This window comes from Ambystoma mexicanum, chromosome 2p (genome assembly GCF_040938575.1).
Source record: "Ambystoma mexicanum isolate Mex_15411 chromosome 2p, UKY_AmexF1_1, whole genome shotgun sequence".
Classification (NCBI taxonomy): Eukaryota; Metazoa; Chordata; class Amphibia; order Caudata; family Ambystomatidae; genus Ambystoma; species Ambystoma mexicanum.
This window is the reverse complement of record NC_090923.1, coordinates 366,698,403-366,716,637: the sequence shown is the minus strand read 5'-3', so window position 1 is coordinate 366,716,637 and position 18,235 is coordinate 366,698,403. Positions and strand designations below refer to the sequence as shown.

The following is an 18,235-nucleotide window of genomic DNA, read 5'->3' as shown; positions in this document are numbered from 1 at the left end:
TTCAGCTCCCGCCCCAAACCCCTACTTTGTGGTGCACAACAGTGCAACAGTGACAGCACAGCAGGATATTCCAGATGGCAAAGCTGTTTATATATCAATAGCCTAGATACAGGTTGTGGGTTGTCGATGAATAATCAAACCTCTATTCACCCCTCTTTAAACTATACACAAATAACAATCATTACTAGACAGATAAACCGTGAGTGATGCACACAGGTTTTTTATAGTGCGCTGTATAAATCTAATTCAATTTAACATAATGCGCTGTGTCCATTATTGTTAGGGAGAATTCTCAGAAATTTGCCAATTCCCTCTACCTTAGAGACCCCCATCAACTTTGCTGGATTTTGAGGCCTTGATTTTTTTAACCTGGAGAGTGACCCTTTTTCCCACTCATGTATATTAATGTGATTGATGAACTGTTTGTTTTGGTTGTGGAGTCTAACAAACTCCATAGGCATTATCTTTTACATTGTGCACACATCAGCTTTAGTGCAGTGACACAAGTAAGTCTCTTGGATTTCCCCAAGGTTTAAATACCTTCTCTGGGACCGTATCACTTTCAAGTCTTTGTCCCGTGTTCATCAGTCTCTATGGTTCTGCCCCGGACTATCTCAAAAAACAAATCAGCCCCTACGTACCTAGCCGGACGTTAAGATCGGAAAATAAAAGGCTGGTCAAAACTGGGCAAACTAATAAAACCAATGGCTTGGGTCGAGCCTCCCCCCACCTAGCCAAGATCAAATGAAATGGACTGCCACTAGATCTCCGACTTGAGCCCAACTACTTGAAATTCAAAAACCTGAAAAACTGCACTGTTGAAGTAAACTCCTGCTCATCCAAGCTCTGTCCCACTGACTGAACCTCTCCACTTGTCCTGTTCTCCTATGTTGTCCGGTGTCCTTTTGTTAGCACCCTGATGCCTGCGGGCTGCAGCGCTTTATAAATACATATATTCAATAAACTACTGGCTCACAGAGCAGTAAAGTGAAATTGACTTTACTTATATTTGTAACTTTCTAGACCCAACACACACTATCTTACAATAGGGTGCTGGAGGGGTTACCTAGTATCCCCTTTTGTCTAGCTTCTCCTGTAACATTTATTTTTGTTACACTTTCCTCACTGAATGGCTGGTGGCAGTGGTTTCGATTTTGCTACTGTTGTGTGCATTTACCATGGCTGCGTTCGCAGCTCCAGTAAAGCACCCGAGGGTGCAGTTTTTGTCAAAATGCCCCGGTCTTCTTTTTTCACCATTTCTTTGTGGAAAGGTCCTTCTTGAGATTTACTCTGCGCGCCAAACCAGGTTTAATCGCTTTGGTTTGTTTGGTCTTTGGCGGGATTCACGAGTGAAGCCTGCCTCTGGCTCCAGGGTGTCTGGGGAGGCTGGAAGTTGGGAGGTGCCCGAAACCCCCCTGTGCGTAGTCTACTAGGTGACCCAAATGCACTCTGTGTTGATTGGCTGGCTGACTGTCCGGCAAGGACAGCCACCCTGCTGGGTGAGTGACAGCTAGGCTGGAATGAAAGGTAGAGAACCGTATAAAAGGCAAGTCTTTTGGCTTGGAAGTCAGAGTCGACTACTGGATGAAGGAACCGAAGAAGAACTTGAAGAGGATGCCTGCTGCAACTCCTGGACCGTTGGTTTGCCTGGTGAAGCCCTGCTGCAGTGCTGAAACACCAAGTTCTCATCGACAGAGAAGCCCCTGTAAGGACGACTTCTCCCCTTGAGTTGGTGGGACCAATTGACTCCAAAGCCAGCCACCTGGACATCCATCTCAGAGCTGGTTGAATTTCCACAGAGTTGATGCTGGAAACGGTAGAGCCAGGGGGAGGAACACTAGTTTGTGTTTCTTTTAAGTTGGCCAAGAGCTCCAGGAAGATCCTCCGGACTCCCAGGAAGCAGGACTGACCGATCCTGAGCCCCCTCAACAGAGTGCAGGACCCCAGAAGCAAGGAAAGTCCATCTAACAGCCAGGAACCGCGGTGTTGCTATTTGCAGTAGATGCGGGAGCTGAAACACTGAAAAGCCACTGAAAGTGAACTTTGCTGGTTGCAAGTTTTGACCGTCCGAGTGCAGTGCAGGAGTCCCCCGACGTCTTCCCTCTTGTCCCCACGACTGAGTCCCAGGTACGGAGAAATCTGCAGAGCTGCACAGGAACAAGTCATCTGCTGCATCTTTTATTCATTTTAAAGGTACTGTTCAAAGTCTAAGAGAATTTACCTCTTGCAGTAGAGTTGCTTGCATCTTCTACTACTCAGCTTGTGGCCCTACATTGATTCATCTTTTTTCTTCAAAGACTTCTGAAACATTGTGCAAATACTTTTCTACTTACCTTCAAAGAAGTGCTTCAGCCTATCTAGACTCTGGCCTATTGACTTTGGCTTAGCCCGTTTGAACTGAATGACTTATTGGAGGATCTGAAAGTATTTGCCTGCTCAAGAAATAATTGTGGTAACTTGTTTGCTTTAATAATCTTTTCCTTTTTACTTGCTCTTAACTAATTCTGAATGGCAACAGTAATATAGTAATGTCAACAGCACCCTAACAATTGAAGTCACCTGTGGGTGTAGGTAGCTGCTGTATGCCATCCCAAATGGGTATTAACTGATTCTGAACTAAGATTGTTTAATTATGAAGTATTTGTGTTGTGTTTTACAGTGCTCCCTTCTGAGGAAGGCTTACATTAACTGACTGGTAAATAAATTAATAATTGTTTTATCAAGAAACCCTGTGTGTAAGTGTTTACTTGAATACTTGTCACTGTGAACCTCTGTATAACTCCGCTACAGCTCACATTGACCCCTCTCGAGAGCAGCCTGGCTACTCGTCCACACACTACCAACCTGTGTAGTACAGACTTATACGAAAGGTTGTGCTATTATTGCCAGGAGGTCAGGGTTGTTGTAGTGCACCTTATGGGTACTGCATACAGTCTTGCTTAACACTTATCTTTTTGGAGTCATGCTTTCTTTCAAATATTGGGGCATCTTCAATGTATTGTTGCAGCACACAGCACTTTCTTTGCAGTGTTGCTAGGAGCTCGTTGAGCTTCCAGTTTTCTTTTCCTTGCAATAAGTCTTTATCAAGGACAAGGGGACAATTTTTATCCTCCCTGACTTTTATTTTCTGGGATCAGCACACCCCACCTTATGCGGAGTGCTGAGGGGGCACAATGCCTCCTCCCCTTCTGTAACTTTCTAGTTACAGTGACAAGTTCATCTGAATGGCTGGTGGCAGTGCTATTTTCTACCGACTTTTCGTGTACTTTCCTTGCAGAGTGTTCTCGCAGCTGCGGTAAAGGACACATTGGTCACTAGTGACCTAAAATTGGGGCTGTAAATTATTTCATTTTTTTGCCATATCATGATTTGTTCTTTCTTGAGTGCCTTCTGCCTACCTGGGTTGTAGAGGTCCTACTAGGTCTTTGATCTTTGGCAGGCTTCATTGTGAAAGCCTGCAAGGGTCTCCGAGTGCCTTAAAGTGGAAAGCCCTTTGTGGACATGCCATCCCCCTTGCCTGAATGAATGCCAGGTGATGGTTGGATCCAGCCTGGTGCTACATAAAAGACGAGGGTCCTGGAGCCAAACTTGACGACCACTGGAAAGAAAAATCCGAAGGACATCTGAAGTCTCCTCCAGTGCCTGCTGAGTAACCACTGTTGCTCCAAACCCCCCTCGCACATCCCCCCCGCCCTCCCATCCCCACCCCTTTGGACTGATGGGCCTAACCAGTCTCGAGACCAACTGCATTTTTAACCTGCCCAAGAATAGCTGTGACGGCCCTTGGCTTCAATCTCCCAATACCCTGGGACCTGTGCCAACTTGCTGTGCCTCATCTCCCAAAGCGCAGTTTCGTCTGGAACCTTGTGGGCATCCATGTGGGCAAGACAGGATGTAGTAACCCTTTGAGAGACTACACCAGCCTTGTCCGCTTGGTAATTGGTAACCCACCTATTGGTATAGGTCTGTACTACACAAGTTGGTAGAGTGACTGAGTAGCCAGACTTATCTCAAGAGGGGTGAATGTAAGCTGTAGAGATGAAACATCGAGTTTCACAGTTACAAGTATCCAAATAACACTAATGCTTAAGGTTTTAAAGTAAAATAATTATTTAACGGTTGGTTTTAAATAAGCCTTCTTTAGAAAGGGTAATATGCAACAATAAAAATACACTTCACAACACTTCCTCAGTTTTAAGATTGTTGTGGAAATGCAGAATCTGATCAAATTCGTGTGGAGCCCGTGAGGACACTCCAGGGATCCGATTCGACTAGCACAGACCCCCCAACCCCCCACCAGAGTCGTGCTGTAGAAAGCCAAGGGGATTGACCGGACGATCCTTGTCCTTTGTTGGTGCTGCTGAAAAGGCGCCAAAACCAGAGTGAACCAAAAAGTTGCGGAAAGTTGTGCTACAGGTCCTCCCTCGAGACTGCTGCTGAGAAACTCCGTCCATTGTCCTGCTTTCGTCACCAGACCAAGGAATCCAGAGGTCGGGTCCAGAGCTGCCACATTGCAGAGGGACCAACACAAACACTTTATTCAAACTGTAGGTACTGTGGCGGGATAAAGGTATTGCTTACCTGGTTCCAAGAAGTCTCTCTAGAGCATTGGAGTGCACATAGAGGTGTCCAGGGCAAACCCTGTTACCTCTGACCCAAGCTGCTGCTTGTGTCCCCTTCTTGAGTCAGTTTTTAAGTCTCCTTTGTTAGTTGATAACTTGCTTATTCAATTACTTTAGACACTGGAAATAATCTGCAGGAACTGTTAATTATTCGCTGTTTGTCAAGACTTCAAGCGCTTTCCGAACTGCCTTTAGCTAGGGTTGTGTTTTTGGACTGAAGGCTTGCCAGGAGAAAGAAACGGTCAATATAATCTTGAACTAAGCTCATGTTGCACTAACCACTTATTTTCCTCCCTTTAAGTGACTTTTCTGTTTGCAGAGTAAATGCATTACCGAATGACCTGTTGAAAACCGCATGAGTGGGCAATTACCGATAAAACGATAACCATGTATTTCTCTTTTCTAGTGTTGCTACAAATGTAACCACAAACAAACACAAAAGTGCCCTTTGAAGTGTATTATCTAGTATTCCTAAGTGTTCTACCGTAAACGTCTGAAAGTGATTCCAGTGTAAATATATTAAATATATCTTTTATATATCGCTAGCAAATTGACAGTCTCTCAGTACTGATGGTCTTGGGGAATAATCAGTTTCCCGATAAGAATAGAGTAAAGCAGAAGGCTTTACTGACTGCCATAAAGTCAGTACTTGGCTCAAAACAAACCAAAAGAGAGGCTTTCCCATATAAATCTGTGGATTGAAAATTGCAAAAAAGCTTTAATTAAAAAAAATCACATTCCCAGATGGATTAAGCAATAAACTGAAGTTTAATTTAACTTTTTATTTCTTTTTTAATTTTAGGTTTGCTCATTTGGGAGTCGACGGATTGGAAGAGGTTGTTTCGTGTACGATAAGCGGTGGGACCATATCCGATGTGCACTTAATTTCATGGTGGATAAGCATCTTAATTCACAGATGTGGAAGTACGTAAAATGTCTACTGCTTTGATATTTTTAAATACTAATGTTTAAATGCCTGATAAAGATATCAAGTTGTTAATTCTTTCAAACATTTCATGTGGATATTACTACAGAAACATGACAACCATCAGTCCCTATTCTTCCTGAATAGTAGTTGAAAGGAAGTGGTTTTCTCTTCAACTAGCTTTAGCCCAGCTTTCCCAATTAACAGTTTATGATTGATAAACTGTTTAACAGCACTTTACATGTTCCCATATGGTTAGCAAAATGTTCTCCTGAAGTTAGAATGGGAAACTAATCTTGGCGATTGAATCGGAGTGGTGGGTTGAATTCTGCTGTCCCACGTTTCAGAAAATTTGAATATGCACTCGCCATCATCACTAATTGCTCCCGTTTGTTCCAGATGGAGCATGTGCTCCGTTATTGTAGTGTTGTGTTGATCATGTCACTGCCTGTCCATCTTTTACACTTTATTTGCTCATGTTAATTACTGATATTCCTCGTTTGAGCTCAGGCATTTTCCATTTTAGCTTGAGGAATGGCCACAAAGGTTTTCTTTGTTCTATGGCAGTTAAGCAAGATTGTGTGCAGTATCCTTTGGAAGACTACAAAAACCTTGACCTCCTGGCAATAGGAACCTAACCTTTGGTATAAGTCTGTACTATGCAGGTTGGTAGTGTGGCTGAGCAGCCCTACTTATCTCGAGGGGTCAATGTGAGCAGTAGGGCTTTCACACAGATTCACAATTACAAGTATTCAAATAAACGCTTGCGCTCAAGTGATTAAACAATTAACTTATTTAAGTCAGTTATATAAGCCTTCTACAGAGCGGAGCAAAACATGCGACTTCAAAATATACTTCAAAACGGAGGGGGCGCTGTTGCGCAACAAGATGGCCACCTGAGTGTCGAGCTCCCCTCTGGCGTACAATCCTGCTATAAATATATCCTTAAACTGCCTTCCTCTGCGTTACCACACCATTGGCATTGATAATGGTGGCTGTCCCGCCCACCTGGAGAAATCCGACCGGATTGCCCAGATACAAGCTGCAACGCGAGAGGAAAGCCCTACACTGCTCCCCGGCTCCAGAGGAAACAACGCGTGTGCCCCGGCTCCAGGAAGTGTGTGGGCCCTGCAGTGGGCGGCCCGGGTTCTGTGGACTGTGCAGACGGAGAAACCCTCGACCTGGACCGACTCACCGCTGTCGGGAAGAGGACGACATATGCACAACGACGACAGAGGTCCCCTCTGGTAGAAGAAGCAGTTTGTCCCCTGATCTCCTCCTGATCTGCATGTGCCCAACTTGTCCCTACCCCCCATGCGCTGGAGGCGATCTTCGGTCCTAGCGCTGCCCTATGTGGTGCTGACGGCCTTGAGCCCCAATAGCTGGCGGCGGGCCCCATCCTGCATCCGGCGGCACCCGGTGCACATCAAAAGTAAAAGAAAAGAAAGGAGAAGTAGGGGGAAAAAAGAAGGAAAAGACAGTGCCCCTTGTTCTAGGCCATCTGGCCGGCCGCGACCGTGATCACGCGGGCCACCAGCGCCAGAGCGCGTTGTACATGTGGCCGCAGTACTCTGCCACCCACAGCCTCATGAACGTAGCATGCGCCATTGAATATACACTGAGTGCGAGTCCATCGGATACTTGAGCAGGGGGCCACTGTAGAAGGTATCCGTGGTAAAAAAGCCCTCCTACACCATATAAACTTTCTCCGCACGTGTGCAGACTGTCTCGCCCCTAGGGCCGGCGGCATCCTTTTGACACAGCATGACCCAGGAGCCAACTGCCGCAGCATGCCTCCTCTGTAGTGGTGGAGGGAGAAATACTTGAGCTCCTCTGGATTGAACAATCTCATCGCAAGTTGGACGACATCAGAGACGCTGGTAAACCAGCGCTCCTTCTGCTTCTTGATCTATCGGCCGCGTTTGACCTCGTGGACCATAATACTCTTTGCCATCACCTCTCCATCGCAGCTAACTTCTCCCCTAAAGCATGTGCTTGGATCACCTCCTTTCTACAGGATAGGGCCATGAAAGTCTTCTCAGACTCAGCATGCTCCTCCCCTAGTCAGATCAAATGTGGGGTTCCTCAGGGCTCCTGCATTGCGCCCACCCTCTACAACCTATTTACTAGGCCCCTTTTCAACCTTCTTGACACCCTGGGTATCTCATATACTAACTACGCTGATGACACCCAGGTGCTCATCCCCCTCACAGGTGACTGAGGCAGATAGGATATCCCTCAACTCCATCTACTGTACTATCCAAGCCTGGATGGCTGAAAATTGGCTATGCCTAAACAGTGACAAAACCGAGCTTCTGCTCGTTGGGTCACCTACCATCCTGGGCAACCTCAACAAGAAATATCGCTCCTTCACCATCGATAATATACCCATCGCTGTGTCCCATACAGTAAAAACTCTGGGTGTCTACCTTGACTCTAATCTCACCATGAATAGACAGGTTAACGCCATTGCTGCCTCTTCAGCATACTACTCAAAACTGCTCAACGCAGTAAGACCCTTCCTAACGACACAGAACTGCCTTACCATCGCTAGAGCCACTATCGGCTCACGACTGGACTACTGTAATGCTCTCCTCGGAGGCACCTCCAGCAAAAACATCGCCAAACTCCAACTTGTCCAGAACAATGCCCTTAGGGCTGCCACGGGATTCCCAAAAAAGGACCACATATCAGACCTAAGGAGACAGGTTCACTGGCTTCCTGTCAAACAAAGAATCATCTTTAAAATCCTCTCCATCACTCACAAATGCCTCCATGATCTGGCACCCCCCTACCTCGCCCAGCGCATCGCCTTCCCCACTTCCACAAAGCCATCCAGGCTAGCCTACACCAACTTGATCACCAAGCCCAAAACCTGCAGAGTGCGTGCAGGGGGCTCCAGCTTCCCAGCCATCGCTGCCACCCACTGGAACGCACTACCTTCACACCTTAGGGTAATCGACTCTCACCTAGCTTTCCGCAAGGCCATTAAAACTAGCCTGTTTGTCTAAAAGACAGGCGCCGCATTCCCATCTGTACTCTGTAACCTAGCACATATGTTGTAACCAAGTAACCGCATGTCCTAATGTACACATGACTACGTACACTTTCATGTAAACAGCGCCTCAATGCCTTGGGGCTGTAGTGCGCTTTACAAATGTAAAAATAAATAAATAAATAAGTTGGGGCACAGACCCGATCAACCCTTCTGATGCACCCGCACTAAGATGAGTACTCCTAACTTAGCATTACTGGCACAGGGACGGAACGGTCTCAACAGTTGGTGCCCCTTTGTATTAGACGTCCTGGAATCCCCTTCATAGCTGTATACGACTTGGGCAGAGGGCAGCACACCCCCAAGCATAAGTGTTCCTGGTGGAGATTTTTTAACTCCTTCCAGCGTAATCCACACGAATACACAACCACGCAAGGGGGCACAATCTGTTCCTGAGACTATAGGGAGAAACAGTGGCGCTTGCGGAAACTGCTTAAGCTGGACAAAACCACCAGACATGCGTCCCACGGCGCAACCCACTCCATTGCACAAGTAACCTGCCACCCCTCGGCGCAGCACTAAGCAACGGGCAGACTACAAGCTTGGGAATACTGCAATAACAGATACGTGGGAGGACACAGTCCATTCCAGAGAACGCTGGTGGGGCAGACGGAATACACGTTTAATGCTGTTCAAATCATAAAGGCAAGTAACCTTTGATACACCTCCCTTTGCTGCCTACACCGATTCATTCGCCAAGTGGCGGGACAGATTGACCATCAGAACCAGAAACCTGTACTTGTTGCGGCCGAAATCACCCGACTACGAGGGCGCCGTGGGCGCAGGCCTACTCGCAGACCGAGGCGGACCGTCCCTCCGTGACCACCCACGATCCTCACAACAACCGATGTAAACAAGTGGACACATGCATGATGCCTGGAAAAAACGTGGTTAAAGGCAGGAAGACCAGGCCGATGGATTCCTTCACAAACACCCTCAGAGGCCTCGGGCCCATCGACCGCTTATGACCTTCCTACAACATAAGACTCCAAGTTCAACCATCTCCTAACGGTCCAAAATGGGTTCCTGGCAATAAATGTCAAATTAGACGATATTGTCTCCACAATAGGTTTCCTGAAAGCCAGGGTAGATGACGAAAGTTCCAGAATCATGGATGCCGAAAACAGAATAAGTGCAAACGAAGACTCGACCCACCAAAACACTCATGACATTACGGTCTTGAAAAGCAAAATGAACCAACTCTGATAAGTGTGGTGATTTGGAGTCGAGGTCGAGAAGGAACAATATACGCATTGTCGGCTTGGCAGAATCCTTTTGCAAAGGCCCGATGGAAACTCAGATCGAAACCCTCTTGAGGACCCTCCTTGGTTCTGACTCCTTTTTGCCTCAATTCTTGGTTGAACGGGCACATCGCACTCTGGCCCCACCACCCAAACCAGGTGACCCCCCCCCCCCGCTCGATTGTGGCAAAGCTACTAAATTACAGAGATAGAGATGCTGTTTTGAGACTGGCAAGAGAAAGGGCCCTTTGAGACACGGCAATGACAATATACACATATACCCTGACTTCTCTGCGGGAGTCCAAACCGAGAGACGTTCCTATGAATCCATCAAACGTCAGCTGCGGGTGAGACAGGTCCCATATGCTCTACTGTTTCCAGCAAAGCTACGCATACAACACGGCGAACGTGCGCACCTTTGATTCCCCGGCAGCTGCATTGGCCTATGTGGAATCCACCATTCCCCTACTTCCTGAAAGAAACGAACTTGATCAAAATCTTCTGCAGCAGCCGGTATAGATCTCATGGCATATTGATCGACCACAGCACTTAACCTCCTCCTTTCGTCAGCAAGACGCACATTTTTATGTCACCAGAGAGAGGCAGAACTGTTCTTTTAGTTGTGTGCTTTATTAGTCTCCAATCATTAAAGATAGCCGGATGAGATGCGCTCGGCTACGAAATCGGTGTTGCAGCACTCGTCCCCCTCCAAGAGTGAAACTACAGGGTTTTAAATGGGGTTCATCAAGTTGGGCCAGAGGGTGTGGGTGGGGGTGGGTACTGGGAACTTTGGTCTGTTTAATTGGCCAGATATATGGTCGTTCACGTCGAAAGCCCCAGTTGGGAAATTTGGGAAGCAGTTAACTGTTGTGTTTAATGTTAAAAATGCAATCAGTCATGCGCTGAATCCCTCTCCCCCAACCCCCCCCCCCCCCCCGCCAATAGTGGCACCCCTTCCTCCCAAGACTGACTGTAACTCACTGAAATGGCACAGAGATCACACACCTCTAGCCGGTTGACACTTAAGCTGTTAACCTGGAACATCCGAGGTCTGAACAGAGCAAAATCCAGTAAAGTGGGGGCATACGTTAACAGGCACCGCTCGCACATATTAATGCTTCAGGAGACCCATGCACTGCGGGAGACTAATGAAAATGTGTTGAAACAATGGGGCAACGGTTATTATACTGAATACTCGTCACAGAACAGAGGTGTCCTCACATTGATACAGCCTTTGCTCGGGTTTGCCCCTGAAAAAAGAAAAATTGACCCCTTGGGTAGATACGTAGTGGTATGGGGCACAGTGGCGGGGGAAAAAATGGTACTGGTCAACTCCTATGGTCCAAACACAGATGATCCGAAATTTTACGCTCATCTCCTCAACGAAATCGACACAACAACTGATACATGGGTGCTATGGGGTGGAGGCTTTAATACTATCCTAGATGTACTATTGGACAGGTCCTTCAGTCGACAAAGGACACTCACCAGATCCGCCAATACCATACATCAAGCCCTGCAGGACAGAGCTCTGACAGATGCCTGGAGAGGGGTGCACCCTACAGACCGTCAATACACTTTCTATTCATCAGCCCATGACTCCGAATCCAGGATAGACTACTGGTTCATATCCGTTCTTCTGCTGAGCTCTGTAGTGAGCTGTGAAATACTCCCCCGTACACTCTCTGACCACTCCCCTGTTACGCTTGAGATATCACTCCAGAACATTAAACGACCAACTCTGCGCTGGAGAATGCCTCCAAATATCCTGAAGGACCCTAACGTGGTTGAATCGCTGCAAATTGAGACGGAGGAATTCTTTCAGTTGAACACGGTCTGGGTGAGGGGTAATCTTATGTCTAAAACTACTGGCCTCCTGAAAAGTGTCAGATCCAATCTGAACAAGACCGAAACGCACCTGAAGACCCTTAAACGATTATAGTGTAATGCACAACAAGAACACATTGGCCGATATCAATGCACACCACCTTAGATTTAATGAACAAGCAATCCAAGAACTACAATACATGTCTGCTCCAACCAGGGCCCGTAGATATGGTGAAGGAAATAGAGCAGGAAACCACTTGGCACGTATATTACGAAATGAATACAATCATGCCCCCATCACTAGCATTATGACAAAGGTGATCCCGTGCACACAGAGGAAGAAATCAATGCCGAATTTGCTAAATATTACACCAGCCTATACGCAAACCACGATACACGAAGTCAGGAAGACATTGAAACATACTTGAACGAGATCGATCTCCCTAGACTTACACCTGAGGACAACCTTGCCCTTGAAAAAGAAATAACTAAGGAGAAAATCGCTGTGGCGATTAAGTCACTGGCAGCTGGAAAAACCCCAGGTCCTGATGGCCTATGCTCCAACCGCTACAAAACATACACAGCAATACTATCCCCTATATTAACTTGTGTATGGGAGGAAGCCTTGAGCTCCGGCTCGCTCGTCTCCCCCATCCTTTTTGCATTCGCTATCGAACCAACGGCAGCTGCAAGCAGAAGAGAACAAGAAATGAGGGGCATAAAGTTGTCCGGCATCTACCAATCTATCTCATTGTATGCGGACGATGCCTTATTGTACATATGTAAACCTGAGAACAACCTAGAACCCATACTGGCAGTAATACAGGACATCACCTTACATTCAGGGTACAAAATCAATACAGCCAAATATGAAATCTTCCCACTGACACAGGCTTCCACCTGCCACTCATGCACACATGGTCTAAGATGGTCCCCTGATTACATCAGATATCTGGGGATCCTGGTATCTAGAGACAAACAGTCACTATATATAGATAACTACAAATCCACATTGCAGACGATCCACACTAAACTCCAAGTCTGGACTAGATTGCCCATATCACTGACTGGTCGGATAGCAGTACTCAAACTGGTAATCCTCCCCAAGCTCCTATATATCTTCAATAATGTCCCAATATGGCCAGGCAAACCTTTTTTTGAAAACCTACGGCCCTTGGCAACCCCATTCATTTGGAAAAGGGGTGCCAACAGGCTCAAATGGGAAAAACAGGTGGAACCCTACGACACGGGGGAGGGGGGGCTTTGCTGCTGTATTACCTAGTGTCACAGGCTCAGTACGCCAAATACTGGCAGAACCCCACAATAGAAGCACCACATGTCTCCATAGAACGGCACTCGGTCCGCCCAGCGGACTTGCAATCTATAATCTTTGCGAAATCTTACAAAGACTAATGCGAATGACCCCGCATCTTGCACAATCGCAGCATGGGCTGCAATCAGCAGGCGCCTCCATATTGAAATCCCCTACGACTCCCAAGCTCCATTATGGAATTTACCGGGCATCGCACCCACGTTCGACCCCCCGCTATACAGAAAGCCTGGATTCCGAACTATAACATCACAATGAAGGCCATGTTCCTAACAGTAGTTTCGTTACCCCTGAAGACTTCGCAGACACAGTGGGGCGGGGTCATCTCGTCACGTTACAATATCCCCGCATGAGGGCAGCGTTCAAGAAACGTTGGCCATCATATCCAGCTGAACCGCCCGAGCACCCCTGTTACCAGGCACTTCATGCACAGCCCGGCATAGGCGTCTCCACACTATATAACATAGTCCAAACACACACGAATTCCTCCAATAATATGAAGACCTCCTGGGAAGAAGACATGGGTATAACAATAGAGGAAGGAATGTGGACCAGATACTGCCTCCTTACAAAAAGTCTCCCTCAATGCGAGGCTCAGACTCGTACAATTCAAAATGCTCAATAAACTTCACTATACCCCAGTCAAAATGGTCCACAAACTGCCCCAAATGCAATAACCCTCAAGCTGATTCATACCACATGTATTGGGCCTGCCCTAAAATAACTAGATTCTGGAGGCAAGTAGCAAGCATACTGGAAGACATTACACAAATCCCTGCACAACTCAACCCCCAAAAATATCTGTTCGGCGACATATGAAAACTCCCAGAAAAAACCAGGAGGCTGTTCAATATTGCATGTGTAGTGGCTAAGAAATGTATCTTGCAGAAATGGAAAAGCGCCCACGCCCCTTGCGCAGAACAATTCCTAACAGCACTGACCTACGTGCACGAATGTGAAGAAACATACATAGGACTAGTCCCCTCTGCGTGTAGACCTAAAGACATATGGTCAGCATTCAGAACTTACCTTCTTACCACCTCACCAAGCTCTGGAGAGTCAGATTCTGACTGAACTGTGTGCCTTAACGCCAGCAATATACGCCTAACATCAGAAAATGCAATGTTTTATATATTGAGATGAATGGGAGAAAACAAAGTTTATACTATGTGCATCCTGTATCATTGGGTGGTTAATGCGTGTGTAATGTGAATTGCAACCAAAAATAAAGTTTAAAAAAATATATACTTCAAAACACACTTAGTTTCTACCAATTGGAGATGGCACACAGTCACTTCCTACACCCTCAGGTGACTTAAATAGCTAGGATACTGTGGACATTGATTTATCACTGGCACATTTAGAGCAATACTGAGTTTGGTGCAAAGGTTAGATTGGGGAACAAAACAAAGGTTAACAAATAATTCATAAATTGGTAAGTACTTTTTGAACCCTGCAATGCAAAGTAAATATTAACCCTTTCCTGGGGGAAAGGTAAAGGCACAGAGTTAAAGGTAGAAGAGTCTATCGGGGAGCCAGGACAGTCAATGTTCGTTGAACAAAGTCTAGGGGAGCTGAAGATCATCTTTGCAGGTAATTAAGTCTTGCACAATGTTTTTAGAAAAGTTTGTAGAAATAAAATCACTTTAAGGGCCACAAGTTGTGAGGGGCAAAGCTGCAAGCAACTCTGCAAGGGCCACCAAGACAAGACTCCACTGAGAACAAGTAAGGCTACACCACAAGCAGCAAGTCCTCTTAACTTTACAGTACATTTTGGTTAGATTAAATGGTTCAATTTTAGTTTATTTATAGAGCTCTCTCAGCCCTTAGGTAGCTGGGTGCTAATCTTACATGTTGCTAAAATACAGTTTATGAAGAAACAGAAAAAAGCAGTTTTACAAGATTTACAAATATGCAGCAATGCAACAGAATTTACAACTATACAGCAATCTGACAGTCTATGCAATTTCCAGATATACATAACAAAACCATTCTGAGGTACAGGGTGGAAATCTATACAAATGTGCACGGTGGAAATCTATACAAAGTATATACAGCAAGGTTAGTACCAGCTGGCGTCTGTTCTGCAGATCCTGTTGTTCCTGAGCCTCAGTCGTGGGGACAAGGACGACGTCTGGTGACTCCTGCACCACAAATGGAAGGTTAGCGGCTTAGCAGCACTTGGTGGTTTCAGCTCCTCGTGGCTCTCACAAACAGCACCACTGCCGTTCTCGGATACCTTTATGGACTTTCCTCGTTTCTGGAGTCCAGCACTCTGAGGTGGCTCAGGCTTGATCAGTCCTACTTCATGGGAGTCCGGAGGATCTTCCTGTAGCTCGGGTCTGACTGAAAAACAATGCACCCGATCTGGTGTTGCCCTCCCTGGCAATCGGTTCCTGCAGCAGCAATGGAAGTACAGCCAGCTCAGAGGATGTCCAGACGAGTTCACTTTGGGGTTGATTGGTCCCACTAACCCAAGGGGAGAAGTCGTCCTTTGCAGGGCTTCTCTAGTCAAGGCGAATTCAGAGGTTCAGCAATGCAGCAGGGCTTCACCGGGCAAACCAATGGTCCACGAGTTGCAGCAAGCGTCTTTCAAGTTCTTCTTTGGATTCCTTCATCCAATGGTCGACTCTGCCTTCCAAGCAAAAATGCTCACCTTTTATGCAGGTTGCTCCCATTCATTTTTGCCTAGCTGTCACTCACACAGCAGGGTGGCTTTCCTCCAAGGACAGCCAGCCAGCCAATCACCTTTGGGTGCATTCCTGTAACCAAGGGGATTAAGCACAGGGAGTTTCAGGCACCTCCCTCACTTCCTGCCCCTGTCACACGCTGCAGCCAGAGGCTGGCTTCACCAGTGAATCCAGCCTAAGACAAAACGAACAAAGGGACCAAACCTGGTATGGTACACAGAGTAAATCTCAAGAAGGACCTTTCCAACAAGAAATGGCGAAATAAGACTGGGGCCATTTTGACAAAATGAGCACCCATTGATGCTTTACTGCAGCTGCAATTACAGCCTGCGGTACAAACACACAATGGTAGGAAAAAGTAAACCACTGCCACCAGCCATTCATTGTCGAAAGGGTAACCGATACTAAATAACCCCTCCAGCACCCTATTGTAAAATAGTGTGTGCTGGGTCTAGAAAGTTACAAAATGTAAGTAGTCAATTTCACTTCACTGCTCTTGGAAAAACTAGTTTCACCAAGAGGAGGAATTTATACCTTTGCGAAATATGGTAGACTTCCCTGTGTCACTGTACTGAAGGTGATGTGACACAACGTAAAGATGTTGCATATGGAGTTTGTCTCCAAAGTCAAAAAGAAATGGTCCAAATCGCAGAAAAATACATGTGAGAGTGGGAAAAAGGTCTCGCTCTAGGTTAGAAATTAAAGGATAGTTCCGGGACTTTTTTTTTATTGTCCCTACGGTTCGGCCATGTGTTTTTAAGCATAAATCGGTAGATCGTAGAAAACTTTCCTATGGACCTTACCCGACTTTTCGTCCATTCACGCACTCGAAATCAGCCGCCATTTTCTGATAATCCTATCATTTCTCCCCATCGACCTGGCTCACCTGCTTTTGCGGCACTAAATCAAATCCCCCGCCCCTGAAACAGACATCAGCAGACGCGTACCGCCCATTTCCCAACGCCAAAGCACGTTTCGTGTCAACAATCGCTGCGCCTCAGCTAATGACGTGTCGCCATGGAAATGGCAGGACGCCTCTTTCCTCAATAAGTATAAACACACCGTTTCACAACACACAGCAGCAGATTTTCGATTCCATTACTCTCTCTGTGTTACTTTGAGTATTCTGTGACTCGTTTCTGTGCTCTGGTCAGCTACCTTCGCCGCTTCTAGGCCTTGTGAACACCTGTACCATCTCTGTAAATTATTTTACTTTCTTTACCACACAATGGCTACAATAATGCCATATATGTACGAGCCCGAGTACACCGAGAAAGAACTACTGGAAAGGCAAGCACGCGAAAATGATGGGGATTCGGACGGCAGTTGGGAGGACCAGTCAACGGATGAAGAGCCTGGACCATGTCGCATGGACGGCGTCTCCACCTGGTGCACGTGCAATCGGTGTGAGCTAATGCCAACTGAGGAGGAGAACTGCTGCTGCCGTGAAAATTCCGGGTGCTTGGCCTACATTTCGGAAGGCGAGCCAAGTCCGCAATGCATCACCGAGCTGCCAGAGTTCAGGGAAGCCTGCCTCTCACGGACCGTGTTGAGGATGATGATGGTGCTTATGCACGAACTTCGCGGCACTGTTCGTCCGCGTAATCCGAGTAACGAGTAAGTATACTCTGGTTGTGATGTCAGTGATGCCACTTGGTTCCATATTGTGCATTTTCTAGATAGAATTTTTTTCAAAGCAGAATTACATTTTTTACCTGAATCGACATTGATAAGAAAGTTTTGTCATTTTAATACAGTTTGCATCTTTCTTTTTCACAGGTGGTACAGGCTGGTGGCCTATCGTTGCTTCACTTGGTGGCTTCACGGGAGGCTCGGACACCGCATTCGGAGAGTAATACCTGCCTGTGCGGTACTTGCCATTAGACATTTCCCCAGCGACAGTGGACAATACCGCGGATTTTCCCTGGATGTGCTGCAACCGGAACTTTACAATGTGTAATGTTTATTATTTATGTTCAATTGAAATTAAGATCTAAAATAAAACCCAACATATATTTTAACAATGGTTGTTTTGATTTTTTAAATGAATCTAGTGTGTCTCCATTGAATAGAATAGTCTTCCTGTGCCTTGTCTTGTCACACCACATGTCTCCGGCCAGCATCCTCCCTCACGCTGGCCGCCCACCTTCAATCCACATAACCGTTGAACCCATATGCAGCAGACATACATATGTTATTTTGCGGGTGGGCATCAAGCCTCCCGGCCTTGCCTCCTCCCCCAAAAATACTTACCACACCACTTTGTTCAAGCGTTGGCAATAAAAGGCCGTTGGATTTTATTGATACAAAACATGGTTATAGGTAAATAATCAATATGGTTGATCATAATAAATCATCCTTTTGGGCACCGGGTACAGAGATGACCCCCTCTGGCCCGTGCCGCCTTGCCACCACAGGCCAGCCTGCTGCTGACTAACTGCCTAGGCATCCAGGGTCTCCAGGGTGAACTGCACCCATATATTCTCCTGGGAGGCTGAGGTATTTATAAACTCACCCCCCTGCCTTCCATGTACTAGATCCTGCA

At 46.5% G+C, this 18,235-nt stretch overlaps 1 protein-coding gene across 1 annotated transcript in view; it reads left to right on the top strand.

Moving 5' to 3' along the window:
• ATXN7 (ataxin 7) overlaps positions 1-18,235 on the top strand; it is a 950,731-nt gene that overhangs the window by 732,406 nt on the left and 200,090 nt on the right. Inside the window, exon 9 of the mRNA XM_069643713.1 lies at positions 5,425-5,546. Coding sequence (XP_069499814.1) covers positions 5,425-5,546 — 122 coding nt within the window. The remainder of the gene's footprint in view (positions 1-5,424; positions 5,547-18,235) is intronic.